The sequence below is a fragment of the Convolutriloba macropyga genome, chromosome 14 (assembly GCF_964194025.1).
Source record: "Convolutriloba macropyga chromosome 14, txConMacr16.3, whole genome shotgun sequence".
NCBI lineage: Eukaryota > Metazoa > Xenacoelomorpha > Acoela > Convolutidae > Convolutriloba > Convolutriloba macropyga.
The window spans coordinates 29,273,037-29,299,621 of NC_134481.1; the positions used below are offsets into that span (position 1 = coordinate 29,273,037).

Below are 26,585 nucleotides of genomic sequence, written 5' to 3' on the forward strand. Positions count from 1 at the left end.
CCATTAGTGAAAACTAACACAAAACTATTTTAAAAACATTAATTTTGCTCACATAACACATTTATGAGTCATCAAAGGTCAATTGTACATCATTTTTTTCCTCTTAATGTACAAGTCTTGGAGAAAAATTTCTTAAGCAAATGTTGTTCCATTAGTGAAAACTAACACAAAACTACTTTAATAAACATCAATTTTGCTCACATAACATATGTATGAGTCATCAAAGTTCAATTGTACATCATTTTTTCCCTCTTAATGTAAAAGTTTTAGAGAAAAATTTCTTAAGGAAAAGTTGTTCCATTAGTGAAAACTAACAAAACTACTTTGAAAAATATCAATTTTGCTCAGATAACATATATATGATTCATCAAAGGTCAATTGTACATCATTTTTTTCCTCTTAATGTACAAGTTCTAGAGAAAAATTTCTTAAGGAAAAGTTGTTCCATTAGTGAAAACTAACACAAAACTACTTCGAAAAACATAAATTTTGCTCAGATAACATATATATAATTCATCAAAGGTCAACTTTTTTCCTCTAAGTGTACAAGTCCCCGAGAAAATTTTCTTAAGCAAAAGTTGTTCCATTAGTAAAAACTATCACAAATATACTTTAAAAAACATCACTTTTGCTCACATAACAAATATATGAGTCATCAAAGGTCAATTGTACGTCATTTTTTTCCTCTTAATGTACAAGTCTCAGAGAAAAATTTCTTAAGGAAAAGTTGTTCCATGAGTGAAAACTAACACAAATATACTTTAAAAAACATCACTTTTGCTCACATAACATTTGTATAAGTCATCAAAGGTCAATTGTACATCAATCTTTTCCTCTTAATGTACAATTCCTAGAGAAGGATTTCTTCAGCAAAAGTTTTTCTATTAGTGAAAACTAACACAAAACTACTTTAAAAAACATCACTTTTGCTCACATAACATATGTATGAGTCATCAAAGGTCAATTGTACATCAATTTTTCCCTCTTAATGTACAAGTTCTAGAGAAAAATTTCTTAAGGAAACGTTGTTCCATTAGTGAAAACTAACACAAAACTATTTTAAAACCATTAATTTTGCTCACATAACACATTTATGAGTCATCAAAGATCAATTGTACATCATTTTTTTTCTCTTAATGTACAAGTTCTAGAGAAAAATTTCGTAAGCAAAAGTTGTTTTATTAGTGAAAACTAACACAAAACTATTTTGAAAAACATCAATTTTGCTCATATAACATATGTATGAGTCATCAAAGGTCAATTGTACATCATTTTTTTCCTCTTAATGTACAAGTCCTGGAGAAAAATTTCGTAAGCAAATGTTGTTCCATTAGTGAAAACTAACACAAAACTACTTTAATAAACATCAATTTTGCTCACATAACATATGTATGAGTCATCAAAGTTCAATTGTACATCATTTTTTCCCTCTTAATGTAAAAGTTCTAGAGAAAAATTTCTTAAGGAAAAGTTGTTCCATTAGTGAAAACTAACACAAAACTACTTTGAAAAATATCAATTTTGCTCAGATAACATATATATGATTCATCAAAGGTCAATTGTACATGATTTTTTTCCTCTTAATGTACAAGTTCTAGAGAAAAATTTCTTAAGGAAAAGTTGTTCCATTAGTGAAAACTAACACAAAACTATTTTAAAAACATTAAGTTTGCTCGCATAACACATTTATGAGTCATCAAAGATCAATTGTACATCATTTTTTTCTCTTAATGTACAAGTTCTAGAGAGAAATTTCGTAAGCAAAAGTTGTTTTATTAGTGAAAACTAACACAAAACTATTTTGAAAAACATCAATTTTGCTCATATAACATATGTATGAGTCATCAAAGGTCAATTGTACATCATTTTTTTCCTCTTAATGTACAAGTCCTGGAGAAAAATTTCGTAAGCAAATGTTGTTCCATTAGTGGAAACTAACACAAAACTACTTTAATAAACATCAATTTTGCTCACATAACATATGTATGAGTCATCAAAGTTCAATTGTACATCATTTTTTCCCTCTTAATATAAAAGTTCTAGAGAAAAATTTCTTAAGGAAAAGTTGTTCCATTAGTGAAAACTAACACAAAACTACTTTGAAAAATATCAATTTTGCTCAGATAACATATATATGATTCATCAAAGGTCAATTGTACATGATTTTTTTCCTCTTAATGTACAAGTTCTAGAGAAAAATTTCTTAAGGAAAAGTTGTTCCATTAGTGAAAACTAACACAAAACTATTTTAAAAACATTAATTTTGCTCGCATAACACATTTATGAGTCATCAAAGATCAATTGTACATCATTTTTTTTCTCTTAATGTACAAGTTCTAGAGAAAAATTTCGTAAGCAAAAGTTGTTTTATTAGTGAAAACTAACACAAAACTATTTTGAAAAACATCAATTTTGCTCATATAACATATGTATGAGTCATCAAAGGTCAATTGTACATCATTTTTTTCCTCTTAATGTACAAGTCCTGGAGAAAAATTTCGTAAGCAAATGTTGTTCCATTCGTGAAAACTAACACAAAACTACTTTAATAAACATCAATTTTGCTCACATAACATATGTATGAGTCATCAAAGTTCAATTGTACATCATTTTTTCCCTCTTAATGTAAAAGTTCAAGAGAAAAATTTCTTAAGGAAAAGTTGTTCCATTAGTGAAAACTAACACAAAACTACTTCGAAAAACATAAATTTTGCTCAGATAACATATATATAATTCATCAAAGGTCAATTGTACATCACTTTTTTCCTCTAAGTGTACAAGTCCCCGAGAAAAATTTCTTAAGCAAAAGTTGTTCCATTAGTAAAAACTATCACAAATATACTTTAAAAAACATCACTTTTGCTCACATAACAAATATATGAGTCATCAAAGGTCAATTGTACGTCATTTTTTTCCTCTTAATGTACAAGTCTCAGAGAAAAATTTCTTAAGGAAAAGTTGTTCCATTAGTGAAAACTAACACAAAACTTTTAAAAAACATTAATTTTGCTCACATAACACATTTATGAACCATCAAAGGTCAATTGTACATCATTTTTTCCTCTTAATGTACAAGTTCTAGAGAAAAATTTCTGAAGGAAAAGTTGTTCCATTAGTGAAGACTAACACAAAACTACTTTGAAAAATATCAATTTTTCTCAGATAACATATATGATTCATCAAAGGTCAATTGTACATCATTTTTCCCTCTTAATGTACAAGCTTTAGAGAAAAATTTCTTAAGCAAAAGTTGTTCCATTAGTAAAAACTAACACAAATATAATTCAAAAAACATCGTTTTTGCTCACATAACAAATATATGAGTCATCAAAGGTCAATTGTACGTCATTTTTTTCCTCTTAATGTACAAGTCCCAGAGAAAAATTCCTTAAGGAAAAGTTGTTCCATTAGTGAAAACTAACACAAAACTATTTTAAAAAAGATTAATTTTGCTCACATAACACATTTATGAATCATCAAAGGTCAATTGTACATCATTTTTTTCCTCTTAATGTACAAGTTCTAGAGAAAAATTTCTTAAGGAAAAGTTGTTCCATTTGTGAAAACTAACACAAAACTACTTTGAAAAATATCAATTTTGCTCAGATAACATATATGATTCATCAAAGGTCAATTGTACATCATTTTTTCCTCTTAATGTACAAGCTCTAGAGAAAAATTTCTTAAGCAAAAGTTGTTCCATTAGTAAAAACTAACACAAATATACTTCAAAAAACATCACTTTTGCTCACATAACAAATATATGAGTCATCAAAGGTCAATTGTACGTCATTTTTTTCCTCTTAATGTACAAGTCCCAGAGAAAAATTTCTTAAGGAAAAGTTGTTCCATTAGTGAAAATTAACACAAAACTATTTTAAAAAAGATTAATTTTGCTCACATAACATATTTATGAATCATCAAAGGTCAATTGTACATCATTTTTTTCCTCTTAATGTACAAGTTCTAGAGAAAAATTTCTTAAGGAAAAGTTGTTCCATTAGTGAAAACTAACACAAAACTACTTTAAAAAACATCAATTTTGCTCAGATAACATATATGATTCATCAAAGGTCAATTGTACATCATTTTTTCCTCTTAATGTACAAGTTCTAGAGAAAAATTTCTTAAGCAAAAGTTGTTTCATTAGTAAAAACTAACACAAATATACTTCAAAAAACATGACTTTTGCTCACATAACAAATATATGAGTCATCAAAGGTCAATTGTACGTCATTTTTTTCCTCTTAATGTACAAGTCCCAGAGAAAAATTTCTTAAGGAAAAGTTGTTCCATTAGTGAAAACTAACACAAAACTATTTTAAAAAAGATTAATTTTGCTCACATAACACATTTATGAATCATCAAAGGTCAATTGTACATCATTTTTTTTTCCTCTTAATGTACAAGTTCTAGAGAAAAATTTCTTAAGGAAAAGTTGTTCCATTAGTGAAAACTAACACAAAACTACTTAAAAAAATAAATTTTGCTCAGATAACATATATATGATTCATCAAAAGTCAATTGTACATCACTTTTTTCCTCTAAGTGTACAAGTCCCAGAGAAAAATTTCTTAAGCAAAAGTTGTTCCATTAGTAAAAACTAACACAAATATACTTCCAAAAACATCACTTTTGCTCACATAACAAATATATGAGTCATCAAAGGTCAATTGTACGTCATTTTTTTCCTCAATGTACAAATCCCAGAGAAAAATTTCTTAAGGAAAAGTTGTTCCATTAGTGAAAACTAACACAAAACTACTGTGAAAAACATCAATTTTGCTCACAAAACATATATATGCGTCATCGAAGGTCAATTGCACATCATTTTTTTCCTCAATGTACAAGTTCTAGAGAAAAATTTCTTAAGCAAAAGTTGTTCTATTAGAGAAAACTAACATAAAACTACTTTCAAAAAACTTCAATTTTGCTTATATAACATATGTATGAGTCATCAAAAGTCAATTGTACATCATTTTTTTCCTCTTAATGTACAAGTCCTAGTGAAAAATTTCTTAAGCAAAAGTTTTTCTATTAGTGAAAACTAACACAAAACAACTTTAAAAACATCAATTTTGCTGATATAACATATGTATGAGTCATTAAGGTCAATTGTACATCATTTTTATCCTCTTAATGTACAAGTTCTAGCGAAAAATTTCTTAGGGAAAAGTTGTTGCATTAGTGAAAACTAACACAAAACTATTTTGAAAAACATTAATTTTGCTCACATAACACATTTATGAGTCATCAAAGGTCAATTGTACATCATTTTTTTCTCTTAATGTACAAGTTCTAGAGAAAAATTTCTTAAGCAAAAGTTGTTCTATTAGAGAAAACTAACATAAAACTACTTTGAAAAACATCAATTTTGCTTATATAACATATGTATGAGTCATCAAAGGTCAATTGTACATCATTTTTTTCCTCTTAATGTACAAGTCCTGGAGAAAAATTTCTTAAGCAAAAGTTGTTCCATTAGAGAAAACTAACACAAAAGTACTTTAATAAACATCAATTTTGCTCACATAACATATGTATGAGTCATCAAAGTTCATTTGTACATCATTTTTTCCCTCTTAATGTACAAGTTCTAGAGAAAAATTTCTTAAGGAAAAGTTGTTCCATTAGTGAAAACTAACACAAAACTACTTTGAAAAATATCAATTTTGCTCAGATAACATATATGATTCATCAAAGGTCAATTGTACATCATTTTTTCCTCTTAATGTACAAGTTCTAGAGAAAAATTTCTTAAGCAAAAGTTGTTCCATTAGTAAAAAGTAACACAAATATATTTCAAAAAACATCACTTTTGCTCACATAACAAATATATGAGTCATCAAAGGTCAATTGTACGTCATTTTTTTCCTCTTAATGTACAAGTCCCAGAGAAAAATTTCTTAAGGAAAAGTTGTTCCATTAGTGAAAACTAACACAAAACTATTTTAAAAAAGATTAATTTTGCTCACATAACATATTTATGAATCATCAAAGGTCAATTGTACATCATTTTTTCCTCTTAATGTACAAGTTCTAGAGAAAAATTTCTTAAGGAAAAGTTGTTCCATTAGTGAAAACTAACACAAAACTACTTTGAAAAACATCAATTTTGCTCAGATAACATATATGATTCATCAAAGGTCAATTGTACATCATTTTTTCCTCTTAATGTACAAGTTCTAGAGAAAAATTTCTTAAGCAAAAGTTGTTCCATTAGTAAAAACTAACACAAATATACTTCAAAAAACATCACTTTTGCTCACATAACAAATATATGAGTCATCAAAGGTCAATTGTACGTCATTTTTTTCCTCTTAATGTACAAGTCCCAGAGAAAAAATTTTAAGGAAAAGTTGTTCCATTAGTGAAAACTAACACAAAACTATTTTAAAAAAGATTAATTTTGCTCACATAACACATTTATGAATCATCAAAGGTCAATTGTACGTCATTTTTTTCCTCTTAATGTACAAGTCCCAGAGAAAAATTTCTTAAGGAAAAGTTGTTCCATTAGTGAAAACTAACACAAAACTATTTTAAAAAAGATTAATTTTGCTCACATAACATATTTATGAATCATCAAAGGTCAATTGTACATCATTTTTTTCCTCTTAATGTACAAGTTCTAGAGAAAAATTTCTTAAGGAAAAGTTGTTCCATTAGTGAAAACTAACACAAAACTACTTTGAAAAACATCAATTTTGCTCAGATAACATATATGATTCATCAAAGGTCAATTGTACATCATTTTTTCCTCTTAATGTACAAGTTCTAGAGAAAAATTTCTAAAGCAAAAGTTGTTCCATTAGTAAAAACTAACACAAATATACTTCAAAAAACATCACTTTTGCTCACATAACAAATATATGAGTCATCAAAGGTCAATTGTACGTCATTTTTTTCCTCTTAATGTACAAGTCCCAGAGAAAAATTTCTTAAGGAAAAGTTGTTCCATTAGTGAAAACTAACACAAAACTATTTTAAAAAAGATTAATTTTGCTCACATAACACATTTATGAATCATCAAAGGTCAATTGTACATCATTTTTTTTCCTCTTAATGTACAAGTTCTAGAGAAACATTTCTTAAGGAAAAGTTGTTCCATTAGTGAAAACTTAAAAAAATAAATTTTGCTCAGATAACATATATATGATTCATCAAAGGTCAATTGTACATCACTTTTTTCCTCTAAGTGTACAAGTCCCAGAGAAAAATTTCTTAAGCAAAAGTTGTTCCATTAGTGAAAACTAACACAAAACTACTTTGAAAAACATCAATTTTGCTCAGATAACATATATGATTCATCAAAGGTCAATTGTACATCATTTTTTCCTCTTAATGTACAAGTTCTAGAGAAAAATTTCTAAAGCAAAAGTTGTTCCATTAGTAAAAACTAACACAAATATACTTCCAAAAACATCACTTTTGCTCACATAACAAATATATGAGTCATCAAAGGTCAATTGCACATCATTTTTTTCCTCAATGTACAATTTCTAGTGAAAAAATTCTTAAGCAAAAGTTTTTCTATTAGTGAAAACTAACACAAAACAACTTTAAAAACATCAGTTTTGCTGATATAACATATGTATGAGTCATAAAGGTCAATTGTACATCATTTTTATCCTCTTAATGTACAAGTTCTAGCGAAAAATTTCTTAGGGAAAAGTTGTTGCATTATTGAAAACTAACACAAAACTATTTTGAAAAACATTAATTTTGCTCACATAACACATTTATAAGTCATCAAAGGTCTATTGTACATCATTTTTTTCTCTTAATGTACAAGCTCTAGAGAAAAATTTCTTAAGCAAAAGTTGTTTTATTAGAGAAAACTAACATAAAACTACTTTGAAAAACATCAATTTTGCTTATATAACATATGTATGAGTCATCAAAGGTCAATTGTACATCATTTTTTTCCTCTTAATGTACAAGTTCTAGAGAAAAATTTCTTAAGCAAAAGTTGTTCCATTAGTAAAAACTAAGTTCTAGAGAAAAATTTCTTAAGGAAAAGTTGTTCCATTAGTGAAAACTAACACAAAACTACTTTGAAAAATATCAATTTTGCTCAGATAACATATATGATTCATCAAAGGTCAATTGTACATCATTTTTTCCTCTTAATGTACAAGTTCTAGAGAAAAATTTCTTGAGCAAAAGTTGTTCCATTCGTAAAAACTAACACAAATATACTTCAAAAAACATCACTTTTGCTCACATAACAAATATATGAGTCATCAAAGGTCAATTGTACGTCATTTTTTCCTCTTAATGTACAAGTCCCAGAGAAAAATTTCTTAAGGAAAAGTTGTTCCATTAGTGAAAACTAACACAAAACTACTTCAAAAAAAATAAATTTTGCTCAGATAACATATATATGATTCATCAAAGGTCAATTGTACATCACTTTTTTCCTCTTAATGTACAAGTCCTAGAGAAAAATTTCTTAAGCAAAAGTTGTTCCATTAGTAAAAACTAACACAAATATACTTCAAAAAACATCACTTTTGCTCACATAACACATTTATGAATCATCAAAGGTCAATTGTACATCATTTTTTTTCCTCTTAATGTACAAGTTCTAGAGAAAAATTTCTTAAGGAAAAGTTGTTCCATTAGTGAAAACTAACACAAAACTACTTCAAAAAAAATGAATTTTGCTCAGATAACATATATATGATTCATCAAAGGTCAATTGTACATCACTTTTTTCCTCTAAGTGTACAAGTCCCAGAGAAAAATTTCTTAAGCAAAAGTTGTTCCATTAGTAAAAACTAACACAAATATACTTCCAAAAACATCACTTTTGCTCACATAACAAATATATGAGTCATCAAAGGTCAATTGTACGTCATTTTTTTCCTCAATGTACAAGTCCCAGAGAAAAATTTCTTAAGGAAAAGTTGTTCCATTAGTGAAAAGTAACACAAAACTACTGTGAAAAACATCAATTTTGCTCACAAAACATATATATGAGTCATCGAAGGTCAATTGCACATCATTTTTTTCCTCAATGTACAATTTCTAGTGAAAAATTTCTTAAGCAAAAGTTTTTCTATTAGTGATAACTAACACAAAACAACTTTAAAAACATCAATTTTGCTGATATAACATATGTATGAGTCATAAAGGTCAATTGTACATCATTTTTATCCTCTTAATGTACAAGTTCTAGCGAAAAATTTCTTAGGGAAAAGTTGTTGCATTAGTGAAAACTAACACAAAACTATTTTCAAAAACATTAATTTTGCGCACATAACACATTTATGAGTCATCAAAGGTCAACTGTACATCATTTTTTTCTCTTAATGTACAAGTTCTAGAGAAAAATTTCTTAAGCAAAAGTTGTTCTATTAGAGAAAACTAACATAAAACTACTTTGAAAAACATCAATTTTGCTTATATAACATATGTATGAGTCATCAAAAGTCAATTGTACATCATTTTTTTCCTCTTAATGTACAAGTCCTAGAGAAAAATTTCTTAAGCAAAAGTTGTTCCATTAGAGAAAACTAACACAAAAGTACTTTAATAAACATCAATTTTGCTCACATAACATATGTATGAGTCATCAAAGTTCATTTGTACATCATTTTTTCCCTCTTAATGTACAAGTTCTAGAGAAAAATTTCTTCAGGAAAAGTTGTTCCATTAGTGAAAACTAACACAAAACTACTTTAAAAAACATCACTTTTGCTCACATAACATATATATGAGTCATCAAAGGTCAATTGCACATCACTTTTTTCCTCTTAATGTACAAGTCCTGGAGAAAAATTTCTTAAGCAAAAGTTGTTCCATTAGTGATAACTAACACAAAACTACTTTAAAAAACATCACTTTTGCTCACATAACATATTTATGAGTCATGAAATGTCATTGTACGTCATTTTTTTCCTCTCAATGTACAAGTCCTGGAGAAAAATTTCTTTAGGAAAAGTTGTTCCATTAAAGAAAACTAACACAAAACTACTTTGAAAAACATCAATTTTGCTCACAAAACATATATATGAGTCATCAAAGGTCAATTGCTCATCACATTTTTCCTCTTAATGTACAAGTCCTGGAGAAAAATTTCTTCAGCAAAAGTTTTTCTATTAGTGATAACTAACACAAAACAACTTTAAAAACATCAATTTTGCTCATATAACATATGTATGAGTCATAAAAGGTCAATTGTACATCATTTTTTCCCTCTTAATGTACAAGTTCTAGAGAAAAATTTCTTAGGGAAAAGTTGTTGCATTAGTGAAAACTAACACAAAACTATTTTAAAAAACATTAATTTTGCTCACATAACACATTTATGAGTCATCAAAGGTCAATTGTACATCATTTTTTTCTCTTAATGTACAAGTTCTGGAGAAAAATTTCTTAAGCAAAAGTTGTTCTATTAGAGAAAACTAACACAAAACTACGCTGAAAAACATCAATTTTGCTTATATAACATATGCATGAGTCATCAAAGGTCAATTGTAGATCATTTTTTTCCTCTTAATGTACAAGTCCTGGAGAAAAATTTCTTAAGGAAAAGTTGTTCCATTAGTGAAAACTAACACAAAACTACTTTGAAAAACATCAATTTTGCTCAGATAACATATATATGATTCATCAAAGGTCAATTGTACATCATATTTTTTCTCTTAATGTACAAGTTCTAGAGAAAAATTTCTTAAGGAAAAGTTGTTCCATTAGTGAAAACAAAAACAAAACTACTTTGAAAAACAAATTTTGCTCAGATAATATATATATGATTCATCAAAGGTCAATTGTACATCACTTTTTCCTCTAAGTGTACAAGTCCCAGAGAAAATTTTCTTATGCAAAAGTTGTTCCATTAGTAAAAACTAACACAAATATACTTCAAAAAACATCACTTTTGCTCACATAACAAATACATGAGTCATCAAAGGTCAATTGTACGTCAATTTTTTCCTCTTAATGTACAAGTCCCAGAGAAAAATTTCTTAAGGAAAAGTTGTTCCATTAGTGAAACCTAACACAAAACTAGTTTGAAAAACATCAATTTTGCTCACAAAACATATATATGAGTCATCAAAGGTCAATTGCACATCACTTTTTTCCCCTTAATGTACAAGGCCTGGAGAAAAATTTCTTAAGCAAAAGTTGTTCCATTAGTGAAAACTAACACAAAACTACTTTAAAAAACATCACTTTTGCTCACATAACATATTTATGATTCATCAAATGTCAATTGTACGTCATTTTTTTCCTCTTAATGTACAAGTCCTGGAGAAAAATTTCTTTAGGAAAACTCAATTTTGCTCAAAATTTTCATCGAAAGATAAGGTGATGTACCTAACTTGAAAAATATGCATAAAACAAAAAAGATAGCCAGGAGGAAAGTCAGGAACAAAGAAAGAATTATAACCAACTCATTAAATTTTCGCCGCTGAAACAGATGAAAAATTTACTCAAAGCATGATGAAATCAATATAAGATAATACAATATTCTTGGCGTTATACATATATTGCAGCCATGTATCTTTGAAATGGAAAACAACTCTATAACTGATTTGAAAAAGGATGCTTAAAGTTTTCAGTGACTTGAAGTCCCGACCCATAATGCTTAAAATGAAACCCGACAAAAATCGGTGGCATAAAGTACATTTTATGATTAAAAAAGTGTCAACCAAGAGATCTCAGCAAAAGCCTCAAAAATAGCAACAAACAATAAAATAGAAACGCGACAAAACAAAAATACCTGGAAGATTGCCGCAAAAAAACTACCATAGATTCCCAAAAATGCGATTGTGATTGAAACAAAGAATGTTAATGAGAATGTTTCCTAACGAGAGGATACAGGTATTAGTATGAATGCAAACAAACATTAGCCCTGGTAACTAGGACCAATTACAACAAAGTTCAAGTACCTGTCATCTAAAACTGTTCTATACGGGTTAATCCCATTTATATTTTTGATTTCATTTTTGGATATTGACTGTTTAAAAGCATTTGGAGTAGAATGAGAGACGAGTTAAAGTAGACTGGACAACTCAAACAAAACCGACCAACTTCAGGCAAAATGCTTTAAATTTAGCTACCATCACAATATTTTAATTTATCTGTTAAATTGATTTAAATTTCTGTCAAATATGAACGCTAACCACTAACCTCGGGCAAATTTCTCGCGTTTGAGAGCAATTAAAAAGATACCACCCACAAATTTGATCAAGCTGTAATTTTGATCGGAAAAACGTTGTTGAATTGTAATAATCATTTTGGAAGGAAAAAACGAAGCAGGAATAACATGAAGCAAGCTGAATTAAAAATTTACTTAAAATTCTTCACTTACTGGGACTCCAAGCCGTTCATCAGCTAGTTTTAGTTAAAAGAATTACAACCAAATACAAAATATACCCGCCAGATTGCCACAGAAAAGCCGCCTTTGATTGGGAATGAATAACCAAGATTGAGATTGAAAAAAGAGATAAAACTACTAAAAAAAAAGATTTTTGTAAAAAAACTATTTTCAAAGTGCGAACTATTTTGAGGTAATTTTGGAGCTGAACATACTCCTGTTTTGTAGTGAGACGACACAAGGGCTAGTATAAATACCAATAAGCAGTAGAGATGTTAACTAAGAACAAATTTCGATTAACGGGCATCTAAAATTGGGCTTTACGGGTTTATCCCGTTTCTATTTCTGATTTCGTTTTTTGTTGCTAGCTGTTTATTTGGAATTGCTTTGCTGAGCAACTGCCGTCCAAAAACACGTTGAGCAGAATGAGAGAAGAGTGAAACTAGTCTAGCGAAGTCAAAAAGATTTCATGCAAAATGTTGAACAAGCTGTGAACTAAGGTAAAGCAAAAAATTTTAGTACGACGAAGTAAAAAAAATAGGAGCGCTATAATAGCCAGCTGAGAAGGTGAGGCGGCTATCAAAAAAATTAAGAGATGGAGAGAATTTTTCGAAGTTTCAAAGTTCTCATTTGGTAAATTCTGCATATTCTATTAGAATCTAAAAATACACTTACTTCAGCTGCTAAAATGGAAGCTATTAAGCATAATACTAATGTCAGCTATCAGCAACCCTAATGAACTTTAAGATAACCTAATGCACTATGACATATGTCCGGGCTCCATATATTTATCCCGTTTCTTTTAATTTTGCTCTTTTGACTTTGACCGTATTCACTACATCGCGTATTACAATGCGTGAAAGAATTTAAAATCCATTCAGTTGAAACCGTGAATGAGGTAAGTCAGACGTCATGGGTGAGAATTGTTACTTAAATAAAACGAAAAACGTCATCAAAAGGTAAAGCGAATTAAAAAAAAACAGAAGAATGAGAGAAGAGTGAAACTAGCCTAGCGAAGTCAAAAAAAGTTTCATACAAATTGTTGAACAAGCTGTGAAGGTAAAACGACAAAGTAAAATTTTTACTACGACAAAGTAAAAAAACAGGAGCGCTATAATAGCCAGCTGAGAAGCTTAGGCGACTATTAAAAACAACAAAAACCTTAAAAACTAGCAAAACTGATTGAAAGCAAAAAATTATCAAAATGAATTTTAAAGAATTCTCTACAAAACTTTAAGCCCCAATGTTGCAATAGTTGTTCCGAAAGGAGCATTTATGAAAGTTTCTAAGTTGATCATAACCCAGTAATTGCCCGAAGGAACAAACGAAAAAATTTGACCGAAGAAAGAAACGAAAGCAAAAATTGTTCCATTCATTCCCATAATAACTACCCTATCCAGCGCGGGATGGGCGAGCGTGCGCAGGGTAACAGGTGGAATGGGGGTGGGTGAAGTCATAGGGGGAGGGGGTTAAGTTGGATGGGTGCCAAACTCCAGCAGGACTACTGTAATTGCGACAAATTTTGTCTGAGAGCAACTAACAATTGCAGGCGTAAGTAAACAAAAACAAAACAGGAGAGGCACTAACTGTATCTCTTCGCGGGATGCAAAAGGGAGGAAGCCCCAGATATCAGTTCAAAATAGAGCAGTGTTTTAGTCCACCATGATAAAAATACGAATGTCATAAAAGTCAAATATTTTGGGATTCAAATATTGTATTTTAACGATTTTTTTTTGTATATTAGTAAATTTTGAACAACCCTTATATTCATTAGCCTAGGTAACTGGAAATGACCTATGTACTCAACAATTTTGCTTGATCCGATAACGGATTCCCCTCCCCCACTTTAAAACCTACTGGAGAAGGGGTAGCCGTCCAATTCATAAAATTCCCTTTTAGCAGTTGTATTCCATTTTGCAGAATCAGTAGTAAACCATGCGACTATTCTAGGTCGATGATAGAGCCCAATTTCTTCAATCGCTGTATATGAAAACATGGAACCACAATAGTATGTACTGACCTGTTGCAGCTGGTGCGCTAATGTCTGCCTTTCTTGCTCCAGCTGTTTGCTCAACTGCTCATATTTCAACTCCTGAAGCATCACAACATTTATTACAACAGCACAAACGGTATTATAGATCGTGGTATTATTCTAGATACTTCTCATGATAGCCCATCTCCGAGAGAATATAGCCCATTTATGGTATAATCGATGATAATTGGAGGGCACCTTTAGGGTCTCTGATGGGTAAGAACCAATATTATTAACTATATAATTTAGAGTGTGTTGGCCCATTCATATTAATCAGACAGAGCCACATTACTACCCATAATTAATACAATACTGATTAGATATTATTAGATTGAAAAATTGAGTTTCAAATTATCTGAAAAAGCACACTCAAATTATTTTTCTATTAATCTGAAAAACGCAGATTCCATTAACCTCTGACATGCATAAACCTCTGACCTCAGAAATACTGCAATTGGTGCTACAACTAACTCGGACGAATTGTTTTGTTCTAGAACGACTGGTAGGGGTGAATTCTATTGTAGCCTCATTCAGTCGGAGAGGGAGGCTTGTAGGGGGTAATAAGTTCACTATGGGGCTTCAAATAACGTTATTCGAGTTTATTATCTATATTATTATAGATCACTATTATGATTTAAAGTGCAAAATGAAACAAATCACGGCGAACTTCCGTTTGTCTGTAGTGGAAAACTTCTGCCAATTGTGATCAGCTACAAAAAATTGTAAAGGAGAGCAATTAACATCTCGCAAAATGCAAACAAAACGACGCAAAAATAAGTACAAAAGCCAAAAATAGTTTTTAAAAAGGTTAAAAAATGCTGGAAGAATCCGGAAAAGTTTTGTGCTACGTAAATAACCAACCATACACTTTCTAACACACCAAGCTAATACTCGCCACCTAACTAACCCTTTTTGACAATTCAGGACTGATTTCATCTAATACAAAACGATTACAATTGTAATCTTATTGGGAGAATACGATGTCTTAACATACAATTGAACTCTCAAAATGATGAGCTCCTTATAGCTCTCCTCAATTGACCTTTGACTTTGAATAGGGTAACCTCGTGTCCTCAATTGAAATTGGGTTGGTATGATTAGGAGTTCAATTTTGGTGAGCAAGGAAATTCACGCTTGATAAAAAATGACTTCAGTCATTCGTGTGAACAATAAAAAAGTAACAACACAAAAAACCGATACTCCCTTTCGCTTTCTAGAAAGACGGGCAAGACTACTACAAAAATTGCTTCAACATTGTTCGCCAGCAGTTAATAACAGCAGATAAAAAGCTTGATATTTACGGTATACGTCAACTCCTGACTTTAAGTTAACTTTCTGAAAAGATAAATGTCGTTCTTCAGGGTTCTCGATTTTTGACAGAGGATATATCACTTTCATAAAATTAACACAACAAAATTGGAACAATTTTAGGAAACCTTTTCTTTACTTACCGAACTTTAGGGTTTATAGATTTTTTTAAACTAGATTTTTTTTTTAAAATAGGGTGATATAGGAGAGTCAAAACTAAAATAAAACAAACATAGCTGCCAGATTGCCAGAAAATAGCCGCAATAGCTTCGTAGATCTGCAGTCTCAGAAAAAAAAGTAAGACAGACCAAAAAAATCGTCTTTTCATTGAAGGCTGATATGTTATTTTTTGATTAAAAAATCCTGTATAGGTTTTTGCTCCCTCTAATAGCTGTTCTCAAATAACCTTCATTTAGAGTGACACACACCCATTTGACCTTATCGCTTTGAATTAAAGTAAACAAAAGTCAATTTCAAAGTGAGGAAGACATTTTTGTGAGTGAGGTAAGTCAAGTGTGACCAAAAACTTAATCACGTGAATGAGAAAAAACCTCGCTCCACGAACAGCGAAAAATGACATCACACACGCACTTCAGTTGCAATTGCATGAACGAATGAACAAAAAGCAGATTTGAAGTGGTTGTGACGTCATATGTTTGTAACAAAAATCGCGACGGCGAAATAAAAAACATAGCAGGACAAGTCCTGGCGTACAATTTTCATTCACTAAACAAAAAAACTAGACCTAGAACGGACTATGAGTGGATTGGAAAAACCATTTCTGAAAAAAATCAGCTAAAAAAACAAAAGAAAAACAGAAAATCGATGTCAAAATGCCGCTAGGGAGAACAAAAACCACTAGCGAGAAAAGTAAATTTGATTCTAAAAAAAACTAGGCCTAGAATGAACTATGAATGGATTGGGAAAACCACATAGAAAATCTGATCCAAAAAATTGAAAAAAAAACAGTAAAAACCGCAGTGATATTGCCGCATGTCACTACTCCAATTTGACTTCAAAAATCATGAAAATGTGTGAACAGATCTTAAAAAAGACAGCGCCCCAATACAATTCAAATTATTTGAATGGTAAAAATTCTTTGTATTGTAAAAAAAACAAGAAAATGCCAATAATAGCCCCAGCTATCGCTGTGCTGCTGTTGATCAACAATTATTGTTACTCGAAGTCTGATAACAAATTACGTATTTTCTACCTCTCATCTGTATAAATAAAGCTTTCCAATTGAGAGCAGATTACTCATGACGCACTTAAAGATGCATTAGCAGTCTCGCATGACCTGCAAGAAAAATACGCAGTAACCGCATCTTGTCAGAGAAATACACAGCCCTATCGAGACATTACCTCGATAACTGTCTGCGTAACAGTCTTTGAGGCAAAACATGGCAACAGAAACCAAAAAAGACTTATTGATCCTATTGAGAAATGTGTAAAAATATCTTTAAGCCTTCCAAGAGAAGCAAATATCTTACCTCCTCCATTGGTGGTATTTCAAAATCGACTGTAAAAAAGTTCTCAGAAGGGATCAAACACGCGCAACAATCATAAACAGGGTAGGAACCAGACTAGTTTTCACCTTTCGCGCTTCAAAACTTTGCCTCGGATATAGAATATGACAATTCATTTCATAAAAACGAATGAAAACTTTTATGAAATATTCGCCACTTCGGCATGATTGCCTATTGTTGAACCATTGAGGGGGCAGATCAAATGACCAAACACAATATCGCAGACTTCACATCAATTGAAGACCCAATTTTGTGGCTCTATTCGCAAATTACAGGAAAATAAGACGGACTGTTGGTGTGATTGAGCAATTTAAATTCTTGCTATTATTGATTGTTATTATGATAACCAAGTTAATTGTCAATACGAGAAGCCTCAAACGATGTTAATTCTTAATTGCCTCTTAACAACAACCAGAAGTATGCTGGGACCTTGAACAAATTCAAGGTTGACTTGTTCCAGTTCAAGATCAACGGTGTAATAGTGCCCAGTATCAATAGGGCACAGATAAAACGAACTGCCAGTCTTTCTCCTCTCAGGGCTACAACTGCCAAGTTGGACAGATAAGCATGCATGGCTAAACAAAATACTTGCAGCAAATCATAACAATACTGTGTAAAACACTTGACAATCTTTCCATTCGGTATTCAAACCCAGACATCTGTGATCAGTTACTACCCAATTATTACCCAGCCAGTTATTTATTATCAAATTCTACATTTTCGAACAAATTGCTGCAGTTTTGTTAGTTAACCTTTTGCAGCTGAAACATTAATCGATTTCAACTACTGCCTTTAATTCTAGTTACCATAAAAACTTGACACGCGAACAATTTTGCCTGATTAGCTAGGTACCAACACTTGAGCACGAAAAAAGTTAGTTCACAGAAAACTTAAGGCCGCAGAAATTGGTTATTACCACAAGGGTTTTTGTGGCCTCTTTTTATGGTAGACAATATCAGAAATTGTTTAAACTTGATTTATAAACTGAAAATTCACCTTCAAGGGAACTGTCTTGGATTCCAACTTTATTACGCTAGAGAAAATAAATTAGTAACCGACTCAAGTGTAAAATATTTAAGCTTTTTGTCTGGGCATTTTGCAAAATATCTCCAATCATTAACTTTTGAATTACGCTTGATGGCAACAAACAGCAAACAAAACACAATTGAGCTTCCGTTTGTTATCAATGGTTCGTTTCGGTCAACTTGGACATACATTGTCTGACATACTAGAGAAAACAATATTTCATCAAAAATATCCCCACGTGTTTGTTTTACACAATTAAATCAAATAGCTAACACCGAGAGTCAACTTATCGACAAAAACTGTTTTAATTCAAATTATCAATTTCACAACTTGATTACCTACAATTTACCAAAGTGATGAGAATTGTTAGTAATCAAAATTAACATATATTTTTCTTTTCATTAGTCCAAATCGCAACTCGTCTATTGTAAATAAGATATAATTATCAAATTTCAACAGTTATTTTTGTAACGAAATAATGAAAACCTAATATCCTTCAGCTTTTTTCATTGTTTCCTTACTTTTATGAAAAATAATTATTAGCTGAAAGAAAACAAATGCAACCTGAAAATAACGAGGAAGAATTGAATGAAAGAGTAAGCACGCGAGCAGCTGCCGGTCTAATATTTTAATAAAAGACAATATTTCAGGAAAGTTTAAAAGATTAAAAATCATTGAAAACCGTCACATCCAAACAGACATTTGAAATAGCTTATATTCATAATAACTCAGGCATTTTGACCCAAAAGAAAAATTAGTTAATTTCATCCTTTTTCAATTATGATTTTAATACTTGCCACATCAACCTCCGAGAATTACAAAAAAAATGAAATATAGCCGGCAGATTGCCAGAAAAAAGCAGCAACAGCTTCGTAAACCTGCAGTCTCAAAAAGATAGCAAAAGAAACACCAAAAAAAAACTTTTTTTAAAATGCTGAGCTGTTGTACTTTAAGAATGTTTGAATGTTTAAGAGTGCCCTTTGTTAGAAAGACACACTCATTTCACCTTATCTCCTTGAATTAAAGTAAAGAAAAGTCAATTTAAGAGCGAGGAAGTCATTTTCGAGAGTGAGGTAAGTCACGTTTGACAAAAGACTTAATTACCCAAATGAACAAAAAACACTCTCCACTAAGAGTAAAAAATGACGTCATTCACGCAATTCAATTGAAGTTGCATGAACGAATGAACGAAAAGCGAATTTGAAGTGATTGTAACATTTGAATCATTCTAGATAATAAAATACTTTACTAAAATTCAAATCTTAAGACACTCACTGTAATATCTTGCTACCGCAGACTTTTATATTACTAAAGACATCTGGTAAGATTGAAAACTTGCCAAAATTCGTAGAATGGATATTGATAAGCTAAAAAACCGACCGCGCTCAAAATTGTCACAAATTAACTGCTACCCAAAAGACACGGTAGGAAAGCATAGGGCAGGCATCATTCTTAGAACTCAAATTGCCTTCCCCCCAAGAAAACATTATAATTTAGATGACTAAAAAACACGAACATTTTCTTTTGGCGTCACAACATTTAAGGATGCGCTGAAGAAATAAAGATACATTTCTTTCTTGTTGGAGATAGCAGAGAAAAGGAAATCAAACTATTGCAAAACTTAATCTTGAAAAAAAAACAAGTAAAAGAGTAACACTCAAAAACAAAAAATAATTTATCAAGAACCTAGGCCAAAAAAATCACAGAAACTAAATATCAGTCTTAAACCAATTCCAGCAAAGCCTTTGTGGTACATTACATATGAAATGAATCGCAAACCAAGAAAATTGAAAAATTTAACAAGTATGAATTTAAAATTAACAGTCTGAGGAGAATGCTAGAATAACACAGAAACATTGCCAAAAATGAACAAAGAAACAAAAATTTCGTTATATTGGAAAGTTAAAAATCAAATAGGAAAATGAACTAAAAAACAAAATATTACTGAGCATTCACGGCTCAGAAGATTGCGCGCCAAATCTCTTGTCTAAATAAAAAAGGTGAAACAGTTCAAGATTTGAAACACTAAAGTATTTTGCAAAAAATTTGTCGTAAAAATATTGTTAAAACCAAGTTTATGAAACAAATTTTTCACTAAATTTCAAAGACAACGTCAAAAACTAAACGAATCATTCATAACAGAAAATTAAAAGCCGTGCCGGTGCACAAAAAGACTTACTTTACTAATTCAAACAACCAAAAATGAGAACAAATTGAAACCGCAAAAATCGGATTAATATACATAAAATTGTTAAAACAAAAATGACACAGCTATTGAGAAAAACCTAATGTATAAACTGTCAAGAGAACGTTGCACAATAAATCTCATTTCTCGAAATATGTTCTTTCAAAGATCAGAAATAAAACAAATCAATGAAAAAATCCGAAAACTAATTAAAATTGAAAAATTTGCCTTTTTGCACTTAAAACGCACTATTAGGCCCTCATAACCTTTGTGGTATCAATTTCTGCGAGCTACAGATTAATGCAGCATCGGTCAAAGGCTATTCATACAAAAACATTACAAGCAAAGAAATTGAGTCAAATGGACAAAAAAACGGGTGAAAAACGGTTATCTGTATGCACCATTCTCTAAAAAACACTTTCGAAAGTCAAAAAGTCATTCATGGAACGCAGTGCATGATGAAAAAACTTCTCTCATTCAGAAATCAGTTCATAAAACGATTTTAGTCTTTCGCTTCTAGGTCAAAACGCCGTCAAGCACCCATAGCAGAAATTGAACAACGTAACCGACTAACGTCAGGTGAATTGCTCTCAAACGAACGGAGAGCGGTTGGCTTCGTCAGTAGCTAGCTAGGGTTTAGTGGTTAGCTTTAGCTTAATTGCAGGGGCGTGAGGTGAGCGCAGCTGGAGAGGTGAACCGGGGGAGGGGGCTTTGACTGCACGGGTTCACGACCTTACGGCCTGAACGATGTGTGAAGTGAGGGGGGCTGATGTGCGAGAGGGGTAGGAGGAGGGGTAGACCACGAGTATACGTCTCCGAAACAGTTTCGGTGAATCGAATATTTAGAGACTATTAAGGCTCTAAGAGCCTCAGCTACTTAATGCCCGCGAGCGCTACCTCTTATCGTTTATTTTTTTAAGGACTCAGTCAAGCGAAAAATCTCATAAAAAGAGCACAAGACTAATATAATTGCTATAAAATTTGTTTGAGAGCAATTAATAAAGCAAAGTTAGCAATAGTCATAAATAAATGGTCCGTCACGTACTTGATTACCTTTACTTTGTTACTTTACAGCGCTTTGCTGTGGAACTGTACACGCGAACAAGATCGAAAATCCAAAAAACTAGTCAGTAGAAATGAAAAATTTCGCGCAAAAATTGGCATAACGGGAAAATAGAATCAAGTCACAGTTGAGAACTGGTTGAAATTATATTTTGAGGAATTGCGGAAGAATTGTTGCAATTGAGGAAGCAATCGAGTATAACTTATTTCAAATTGTGAAAAGCGATTTCGTTCAATCAAAAAGATCTCAAATCGTTCAAACCAAAACATTGCAAAAATAGACAAGCAGAACAGATTATAAAGTAAGACCAAAAACTCAAAGATTTCGTCGTTCATCTGTTCTATTTCTAACGTTTTCATTAAAACTTTGTGAACTGAGTCGGAACTGTACAATTTCTTGTTATTTCATTCTGTCAAATCTTCAAACCAATTAACTTATTAACGGTTTAACAGTCGCGGTACATGTTTTCTGATGTTCAAATATTGCTCTCATATTGGAAGCTTTCCGTTTATAACCATAAGCAATAACACATGCTGAATTGGAGCAGCCACAAGTCTGTTTTGTCTTAGTGAAACTTCTCAAATACATAATAATCATTCAAACAAGTTCGAACTAGAGTGTTCTATAGACACTAGACAAGAAGACAATTAATTTCCAGGTCTTTCCTACGATAACACCCCCCCCCCCCATCCCCAAACTATAGCCCCCATCATGGTATATTTACAGTAATTATTATATTTGCACTCTTGCACTGTAAGTGCGCGTGTGTGTGTGTGTGTGTGTGTGTGTGTGTAAGAGAGAGAGAGAGAGAGAGAATGGGGAGGGGGGTGTATTATGAGCAGGCAGTAAGGTGGGGAGGGGTGGGGGTGATAATGGGAAAGAACCCAATTTCCAATCGATTAAAAGGGAAGGAAATTTTACGAGACTAACACCTGTCAATTACATTAATTGTTACAGCCACCAAGACCAATTTTATTTTTACATGTTTACAAAGAATACATTCAAGCTATCGCTGCAGTTCATAACATTCGACTCAAGTTCACATAAACTGTTGTTCTAAGTCATCGCTACATGTTTATCAATTCATTGGAGAATCGAAAGGAAAACCAAATCTTTTCCGAGGAAGCCACTGATGAACTTGGGATAACTTTATTAGCGTAGTGATGTAATTTTATTGGATAACAATTAACCGTTATCCTGGTTAGATTGAAATAGAGGATCCGGGTGATCTTGTGATCTGTCCGCTTTTTCTCTTACTTCATCTTATCATGACCAGTTACCCAATACTGAAATGAAGCCGTGGCTATTGTAGCGCAGTGCTGAGTATACTATTTTTTGCATAATTTATAGTATACTTTGTCAAATTTTTTACCACGATCTATAAAACAGTTCTATTAAGATTATTCAGCTCCAACATTGGCGCAAAATTGAACTATTATAAATCGCTTTAAATTATTATATGCTATTGCACCTTTGCTAACAAAGCTTTAAATCACCTTCAACCATTTTCCTATTTTGGAATGTAAATACTTAGCAGCTGCAAAACATTTCTTCGTCTTTTCAATTTTCATCAAAAGCTCCTTCGACCTTCAAATGGTACATTTTGAATTATTACCAAATTTTTAAGGAAAAACGCGCGCGTTGACTTCTCTTATTCGACTATGCATTAATTTCTTCTTCCTGTTGTTTACTGTTTCATATTGTGTAGTCATTACCATACACAATCTTACCATAAAAAGATTACACCTACATTTTACAGTCAGCTTTAGAAGTCAGAAAAACATTGAAGCCATCAAATTCTGAATTGTATACTTCAAATTGATGACGGCTGAAAACACTTCAAACAAAGCTTTGTATTATTTTACTGTTTATTACAACTGGTTTGTGTAAACAGGCCATGGCACACGAACAAGCAATTTCAGAAAATTCAGTTGTCCAAAGAGATGGGCTTTCACTGGCAAACTCAGCCAAACACAGGCCAGAGATAGGTAACTTCATCTGTAATTCGAATAAAATTTAGGTATCCCTTATTTTGGAATTGGGAATTATAAGAGAAGTGTAATTGTTTCCATCGTGACTTATAAAACCTGATGTAGCCAAATTCTTCGGTCAACTTGAATCTGTTTTACTTTCAGCAGAACAGCAGAATCAACAACCAGCTAGCAACAAACGTCTCAAATTGGCCGAAGTAATCCTTTTATTCCTCATATTCATCGGTGTGACTATAACAACTGCGATTGTGTACTATGTGGTACCAGTACATAAACGAGGCTTCTCGTGTTCCGACGCTGAGATCATGCAGCCCTTTTTGGACAATGAGACAATTCCCAGTTGGGCTGCCATCCTAAGTGGGGTTCTCATTTTGATCATCTCAATTGTTCTGACAGATTTCTGCAATATTCTCACGTCACAGGTTAAGACTCATTATGTTAGAAGGTTGAGAGAGAACAACCTAATGTAAATTGTGCACAAGATAAGCTTGACAAGAAGCTCTACTTGTTCAGCGTACACTTGGCTAGAGAAATGAAGCCTTGGGGAACAAGAAAGAGCGTGAGGACGGGTTATAAGAGATACCCAAGTTCGAGAGCTTAAGACCAGTTGGTGTAAAGGTAGCACACTTGGCTTGCAAGTAAGAGATGCTGATTCGAATCCAGTACTGGTCCATTTTCACAGTAGTTGCGCCTGAATAGACCCCCTAACACATTAAAAACCAAACAACAATTGTTTGAAGGCTTTTCGCATTATTCTCCACTCCCCAAAATTCAAAGCAACAATAACAATAAACAAAGGGAAAAATTATTGTCCAATATAAAACGAAAAAAAGAGCGTTTCTGAATACGAATTGCAAGAAGCCCCTCGAAGTTCTGGTGCTAAACGCTGTAAGCATCTCAGCTAATTTTCACAAAACACTGACAGCAAAAGCCTATCTGATCAGCACTTAATTAGAGAGAATTCTCTACTTGGCCAAGAAAAGGCTGTGCTCGTTACCACAAAAGACTATAGGACCTTACAAATTTCAAGTCATTTTTACAAAAGCACCGGAATCAAACAGCATGTCAAAAGAGCTCATGGGATTTGAGTACTACGTTGAACAAAACTCTGTTACAACCAGGGAAACAAATTTAAAGGGAGAGCTAATTGAATGGCAATTATAATTTATTGGAAGCATTGAAAATAATTAAGGAAAACTGAAAAGTAAGATCCACGAAACTTGCATGCAGTTTATAATCCATTATAGTATTTGGTTGTTTCTTCAGGACGCTTCTCCATTCGGAACGTCCTACAAAATTGGGAAGGAAAAGCAGAGTAAAAAAGTACATTTATTAGCAGTAGTGAAAGTGGTGATAGTGGGATTGATAGACTACTGTACAGTGATGTTCATAGTGGCAATTGGGAAGGTGGTTGTGGGTGCTTTGAGACCCGACTTCCTCGAAATGTGCTTCGGAAACAGAGAAGGGTATATCTGTTACATATCATACAACCAAAAACTTACATACTTTTCTAAGCGGGCTTGAACCAATCACGTAGTCGAACAAAATTCTTGTAAAGTATCAATTGCGAACTGCAGATTTTTTGCTCTTAAGAACTCTCTTCTCTTTCAAACAACTTTCAAACGATGTTAATGTAATTGGAATCAATTCAGGAACCATGACCAATGCAATTATATAAAACAAAATTCTAAACTACGTTTCTAATTTCGTTGACAGGTACATAAACTTCTGCAAGGCAAAAATAACGGAGCAAGGACTAGATGGCTCAGTGATTCCACTATACATATCTGCAGATGAAATTCAGTGCACACACAATTCAGACGAAATTGAAGATGAACGAAAGAGCTTTCCTTCTGGCCATGCCGCTTCTATCTGTGGCCCAGCATTCTTCGCAATCATTTACATCAACTTAGAGGTTACACATACTAACTGTTGCCCCCCCCCCCCCCCCCACCACCACCACCACCACCACCACCACCACCTGTGTAGAAAATTTTTGCTTCTATAAGCATGCATGTGCAAAGTAAAACCTGTTTTTGCTTCCATGGCATGCATACCCTATTCCATACTCATACTAAGCTTAATCACAGTAACCAATTTCAGGAAAATACATTAAATGGAATTGATGAAAGACCTTTGAAAACAATTCAGAATCAAGCAAATTGACCACTTTGATCATCTGTCGAAGCGCAAAAGCTACAGAGCTCAGAAAAACCAGAAATCATAATGATTATTTTCAGCTACGACATAAACTGGCCAGATGTTTGAGCGTGATCTGGCAAGTTATGGTGATAGCAATTGCCTTCTGGATATCGATGTCCAGAGTGGAAGACAACAAACACCACTTGCGTGACGTCACTGCATCTGCTGTCATCAGCCTCACAGTCGGCCTCGTCTTTTACACATTCCTTCGCTTCAACCCAGACACGACACAATTCAAAGGGAAGAAAGATAAATGATGAATTCAATGACATAATTGACAGTAGTAATAATAATAATAGTAATAGTTGAATAATAATATAGTTAAGAAACCTTGTCCATTTCTCTACGCAGAGTGAGTTAAACAGAAGACAGCGTCATTCAAAGTCATTTGAAAAAATGGTTGAGAAATTTAAGTGAAGACGAGAGTGTTGAGCAGCAAGCACAAACCATAGAAAATGTTCCCACTTGCTAGCAAAATTTACAAAAACCTTTCAATTCCAATGTATTCTTGCATCATAGGCACCTCTGAGGACCCTAAAAACAAACCGCTTTGGTCAATGACGAGGAAGCAAAAATAAAACGTCGGATTAATTTATCTCGAAGGACTGTCGGGGGCAGACTAAATTAGTGGAGGCGTAGGTTAGAAATGATTCACGGGTGCAAAAAAACGCCAGCCCAACCGCACGTGGGTTCCAATCCCGGACCTCCAGGATGCCGGTCCAACATATTAACACCTAAGCTACAATGGCGTTGATTCATTTCACTCACAATCGCTTTTATAATTGCAACAAACTTTATTTATGAAAGAGGGCAACTACTTCGATAACTAAAAAATGAAGATCTCCAGCGTTAAAAAGTCACTCAAAAAGTCACACAAAAGAATGTTCTATAACAAAAACTCAAAAGCAGTCAAGCAAAAAC

General features: G+C 32.2%; 3 protein-coding genes across 10 annotated transcripts in view; 1 reads left to right on the forward strand and 2 right to left on the reverse strand.

The window, feature by feature from the left end:
- LOC142353214 (uncharacterized) overlaps nucleotides 1-26,585 on the reverse strand; it is a 712,302-nt gene that overhangs the window by 496,983 nt on the left and 188,734 nt on the right. The gene's annotated exons all lie outside the window — the stretch shown is intronic.
- Nucleotides 1-26,585, reverse strand: part of LOC142353233 (uncharacterized) — a 137,995-nt gene that overhangs the window by 85,781 nt on the left and 25,629 nt on the right. For all 4 annotated transcript variants that reach the window (XM_075405465.1, XM_075405464.1, XM_075405463.1 and 1 more), the window contains exon 2: nucleotides 14,352-14,423. In XM_075405465.1, the coding sequence (XP_075261580.1) occupies nucleotides 14,352-14,423 (72 nt within the window). The remainder of the gene's footprint in view (nucleotides 1-14,351; nucleotides 14,424-26,585) is intronic.
- On the forward strand, nucleotides 17,185-25,996 carry LOC142353048 (phospholipid phosphatase 3-like). Of its 5 annotated transcripts, none has more exons than XM_075405238.1 (6): nucleotides 17,185-18,588; nucleotides 22,378-23,459; nucleotides 23,607-23,884; nucleotides 24,729-24,928; nucleotides 25,179-25,377; nucleotides 25,703-25,996. In XM_075405238.1, the coding sequence occupies exons 2-6, from the start codon at nucleotides 23,369-23,371 to the stop codon at nucleotides 25,919-25,921; spliced, it is 987 nt and encodes a 328-aa protein (XP_075261353.1). In that variant the 5' UTR covers nucleotides 17,185-18,588; nucleotides 22,378-23,368; the 3' UTR covers nucleotides 25,922-25,996. The 5 variants fall into 5 exon arrangements, with proteins under 5 accessions (XP_075261353.1, XP_075261355.1, XP_075261354.1 ...); XM_075405240.1 differs by having other exon boundaries at nucleotides 18,056-18,070; XM_075405239.1 differs by lacking the exon at nucleotides 17,185-18,588 and adding an exon at nucleotides 21,855-22,129.

What these genes read in the sequence shown, in the direction of transcription:
- LOC142353048 (XM_075405238.1), top strand. Translation starts at nt 23,369, where the DNA reads ATGGCACACGAACAAGCAATTTCAGAAAATTCAGTTGTCCAAAGAGAT. An exon ending in GCAATATTCTCACGTCACAG is followed by an intron (nt 23,885 to 24,728) that starts GTTAAGACTCAT and finishes TTGTTTCTTCAG; the next exon opens with GACGCTTCTCCATTCGGAAC. An exon ending in TGCTTCGGAAACAGAGAAGG is followed by an intron (nt 24,929 to 25,178) that starts GTATATCTGTTA and finishes TTTCGTTGACAG; the next exon opens with GTACATAAACTTCTGCAAGG.